We start from the raw sequence: 4,687 nt of genomic DNA, 5'->3' as shown, positions 1-4,687 counted from the left end.
GCGCTCTCCCGACCGGGCGGCGAGTCCAGCGTCTCCCCTTTAACCATCACTTCTGTCGTGGGGGTTTTCCTTTTCGTGTGTCCGTTTCATTGGCTTATTTATTTTATTCTTCTTCTTTTACTAACCGTCTTCTCTCCGTTGTTTTTTTTCTTTTTTTTTTATTTTCTTCTTTTAATTACATTAAAAAATAAGATTCGTACTTTAGTAAAACGCCCAGCACTCGGCTGAGCCTTGCTTGAAATAATAAAAAACAACAAAAAATACATCAAAAAAAAAAAAAACCAAAACTGAGAAAATGACAAAAAAGAACCCACTCAAAAAAAAAAAAAAAAAAAAAAAACCCCGGGGACAAAACCAACCCCAAAACCTTGGGGGGGTGGGAGGGAAAGACTGATTTGGAAGTTTGGAAGTGACCAGGAGGATTGCGGGTGGGGAGGACACACCCCTGGGGCTCCCTCCTGGCCCCTCCTGGTGCCGGGGCTGGGCGGATGGAGCTGCCCACCCCTGTCCCCCTCCCAGCGTGGGTCCCCTCTGGCTGCCAGGGGGGGTGAGCCCCCTCCCTCACAGGTAGAGCTCCTTCTCTTTGATATGCACTAGCTGTTCGCGGAGCTGGTGGAAGGATGGCCGGTGCCCGGGGTCCAGGGTCCAGCATTTCTTCATCACCTCATAGACGACGGCAGGACAACCGTCGGGAGCATCCATCTTATAGCCCTTCTCCACGCGGGGTACCACGTCCTTCAGGGGCTGGGGGCACAGGGGATGCATTTCAGGATGTGAGAGGCTGGGTTTGGTTCCTCCCCCTCCCCCAAACAAGTGCTCAGCCCCCCTGAGAAGCAGCCCTAAGGGGAGCAGGAGTGGTTCTCGCTTACGATTCTCGGATAAGGCACTCGCCCGAAGGAGTAGATTTCCCAGAGGAGGATCCCGAAGCTCCACACATCTGACTTGGTGGAGAATTTCTGGAGGGAAAGGAGAGAAGCCCCATGAGCAGGTACTCAGGGCAGAGGTGGGGGCAGCAGATCTTCCCCACCTTCAGGGCAGCTGGCTTTGGGGGTCAGACAGCGGGAACTGGGTGGGCTCAGGCACCACCTCTGGACGGAAAATTTGGGGCAACCCAGGCCGCATCCCCTTCCTCCAGCCTTCATCACGTCCCCACAGCCCAGGACTGCTCCCCTACCTTTTCTCTAAGTGCTTCTGGTGCCGTCCACTTCACTGGCAGCTTCCCCGTGTCCTGCGTGGAGGAGGCTTCCTTGGTCAGCCCAAAATCGCTGACCTTGGCAATGTTGTCCTCCGAGACCAGGACGTTCCTTGCTGCCAAGTCCCGGTGGACAAAGTTGTTGGCTTCCAGGTACTCCATGGCTTCACAGACGTCTCTGGTTGGGGTGGGAGGAAGAGAGGGGGTCAGCGAGGTGGTCCCAAAACAGGGTCAGGGTCGTGGGCATGGCCAATGCTCGGTGCCTAGTGGTGGTACTCACAAGGAGAACTTGAGCAGGCAGTCTGCGCCCAGGACTGACCGCCCACGCGACCGCAGGTAGTCTACTAGGCTGCCCTGGATGGATGGAGAGAGATGGTGGCACCGGGGTCAGCATTCTGTGGATCACGTCCCTCCCTCAGAGCCAGTGATGCCACCCCCCCAAAACACCACGGTGGCCTCCGGGAGATGTCACCCAAGCTGGGCGCTGAGCCAGCTGGGTCTGCCAGGGTGACCCTGGGAGTGGGGGGCTAAGCGGGGTGGGGGGGTCTCACCTTGGCCATGTACTCGGTGACGATGTAAAGGCCGCTCTTCTCCTCCACGATCACCCCCAGGAGCTGCACCAGGTTGCTGTGTCGGAGCTGCCTGCACAGTGCAGGAGGGCTCAGGGTAGGGTTTTGGGGAGAAGCAGGGGGCTCACATGGTCCACGCAGGGCATTGGGAACCACCCGCCTCTGCTCGTACAGACAGAGGTGCCCCCTCACTGGGGTTGTCCCCCCAGCCTCCCCCAGTTACACTCACGTCATCACGGACGCCTCCGCCAGAAAGGCTTGAGCTGTGGCATCGTTTTTAATGCACTTCACGGCGACTTTGTTTCCCCGGTAATCCCCCAGCATCACGTCTGCGGGCCAGGAGAGACAGGCACGGGAGGCACCGAGAAGTGTCCCAGCCTCCCGAGGCCCCACCATCACCCCAGGGGGGCTGCAAAGGAGCCTCCCCTCACTTTAGGGCCATTGTGGCGTTGGGGGACATGGGGCTCACCTCCGAATTCCCCTTTGCCGATGATCTGCAGCAGCTTGAGGTCCTTCATGTTGAGGGCCCAGCCGCCTGTGCCGGGGGGGGAGTTTTTGTGGGGTCCCAAGGAGCCGGGGAAGGGACATGGCCACTCACTGCGGGAGAACTCGTCCTGCGCCGCCACCGTCCCCTCCATCACCTTCGGCTTGATGAGGCGGGTGCAGAGCCCGTCCGCGTCCGTGGTGTAATGCTGGGGGGGTAGATGGGGTGAGGTGGGTGACACCCTAGGGTAAGGGGTCCCTGCCAAGGTGATGTCCAGCTCTGGGATCCCACCAGGTGGCAGCACGAGGCCACGGACGGGCCTGGGTTGGGGCTCTAGGGTTGGGTGTCCCTGTCCCTCCTCCTGGTCCCTCTGACCCCTGCCCACCCAGCCACCTCCTTCATCCTTTCCCCCACCTTGCATCAGGGGCCTGTCCCCGGCAGCCCCAACCCTGGGGCTGCCGATCTGGGATCAGCAGAGAAAACCCCACCACCTCCCGGGCTCCAGCCCTGCAGCCTCAAACCTCTGTTCCCCAGGCTGGCCGTGGCGGGGCCAGAGCAGACCTCACCTCCACCAGCTGCATGAGGTTTTCGAAGTAGACCTCCTCGTCAATGCTCAACTTGCTGGAGGAGTAAATGATGCGGTAGTGCTCCACCTTGCCCTCACAGCTGACGCACAGGGTGTAGTCCCCGGGGTAGTTGGTGCTCTCCCGCACCAGGAAAAGCCCTGTCTCGGGGGGGTACAGCAGCCTCTCCGCCTGCTCCCGCGTGATCTTCCCATGGAACCACCTGTGACAGGGCACGTATCCACCCCTCTTCTATCTGCCTCCAGTGCAGACTGCGTCCCAACCCCTCTTCTCTCTCCCCACAGACTTTACACCCCACAGCTTTGGGATGAAAGCCCCATTTTGAAACGCAGTTCAACCCCCCATCTTCTTCCTGGCTCTGCAGGCGGCTCCAAAGGTGCTCAGAGCTTCCCCCAGCAGCAGCAGGGCCCAGCCCCTGCGCCTTCTCCTTTCCAGCCTCCCTAAGCCCTGCAAGCAATGCAGCTGTGGCTGGGACACGAGGTCAACCAGCCCTTCGGTCCAACACCGTGGGGATGCTCCAGACCAAGCCGGCTCCCTCCAGATTCACCTCGGATACTCACGGCATGAGGCTGAGCTTGATCCCAGCTTTCACTCCTTCCCGCTTCTGCACGTAGTTGGCGGGGATGATGCCCTCCCGGCCCACCTTGTTCTTCGCCTTGTACCAATTGGGATCCTGCGGGGACAGCAGAGGTGTCACGACAAGCCCGTGGCCCCTGGGGATGGCAGTGTCCCACCAAAGGAGCCCAGAGGGTGTCAGCGCTGCTCCTCCTTTCCCAGGCAGCTAGCACCGTGGCTGCAGGCAGGACAGGGTGGGCAGGGGACAGCCCCACAAGTCGAGGTCGGCACTGGGGCCAGCAAGCCTCGACGCCAGTGGCCCGGCAGGGGTCACTGCGATCCCCCTCCCAGGCTACCCGGGTACCCCAATGCTCCCCGACCGACAACTCCTCTGTTTTTCCCTCGCTGGCGCCGAGCACAGCACCGGTCCCCGATGGTGAGCCTCTCCCCTCCCTCTTCCACCTCCCAGGAGCCTAGTATTTCAGAGCAACCTTAACTAACGAGGCCACGGGTTAATTAACTGGCCGCGTGGCCCGATTCCTGCCCAGCCACCTCTCTGGGACTTCCAGAGGGACCAGGGGATCCCACTGGCACACCCCATGGGGTGGGGGGGCCGTGGGGAGGTGGGGTGTCACCTTACCTTGGTGACAGCGACAATGGTAAGGACGTCTCCTTTGCTGAAGGGCAGGTCCTGCTCGGCGGTACCGTGGAAGTTGTACTTGGCGATACATTCTGTACCGGACGGCCAGACAGCCTGGGCAGGGAGAGGGGCATGGCGTCAGAGCCCCCGCCTCAGGCACGGCTCCCCTCCCAGCCCCCTTGACCCCCTGGGCACGCGGGGGTCCCGTCCCCTGGTGCGGACCCAAATGGGAGTCAATTAACCAGAAGCGTGTAAAGAAACTCTCCTCCCAGCCCCTACCTGCATCCCTGACATCTTCTCAGGAGGTTGGGGGTGAGAATCTCACAAGGGGGACACGTCGCTTGGTACCATGAGACCTGCACAGGGAAAGGAGGGCTTTGTAAGGACACTGCAAAGGGAGCAGCCTCCTGTGCAAAGGATGCTCCCCAGACCATGTGGGCATCTCTCCTATCACCAAACAGGTCCTGTCTGAGGCACTGCTTCCAGAAACCACAGAAACGTTTAGGTTGGAAAAGACCTTTCAGATCACCAAGTCCAACCGTTCCCCCAGCACTGCCAGGGCACCACTGACCCATGCCCCTCAGCACCACTTTTGCATGGCTTGGAAACCCTTCCAGGGATGGGGACTCCACCACTGCCCTGGGCAGCCTGGGCCAGGCCTGG

At 60.3% G+C, this 4,687-nt stretch overlaps 1 protein-coding gene across 1 annotated transcript; it reads right to left on the bottom strand.

Annotated features, from left to right (window-relative positions):
• Positions 1-386: 386 nt before the first annotated feature.
• CSK (c-src tyrosine kinase) lies at positions 387-4,318 on the bottom strand. Its single transcript, XM_008938474.1, has 12 exons — positions 4,304-4,318; positions 4,025-4,138; positions 3,390-3,502; positions 2,812-3,031; positions 2,360-2,453; positions 2,231-2,296; positions 1,991-2,090; positions 1,744-1,834; positions 1,473-1,546; positions 1,175-1,370; positions 870-956; positions 387-744 (listed from the first exon to the last, which is right to left on the bottom strand). Exons 1-12 carry the CDS (start codon positions 4,316-4,318, stop codon positions 562-564), a joined length of 1,353 nt encoding a protein of 450 aa, XP_008936722.1. The 3' UTR covers positions 387-561.
• Between the last annotated feature and the right edge of the window lie 369 nt (positions 4,319-4,687).

This window comes from Merops nubicus, unplaced genomic scaffold, assembly GCF_000691845.1.
Source record: "Merops nubicus isolate BGI_N331 unplaced genomic scaffold, ASM69184v1 scaffold31844, whole genome shotgun sequence".
In the NCBI taxonomy this organism is placed as follows: Eukaryota; Metazoa; Chordata; class Aves; order Coraciiformes; family Meropidae; genus Merops; species Merops nubicus.
The sequence above is the reverse complement of the archived record's forward strand: the minus strand, read 5'-3'. Positions and strand labels throughout refer to the sequence as shown.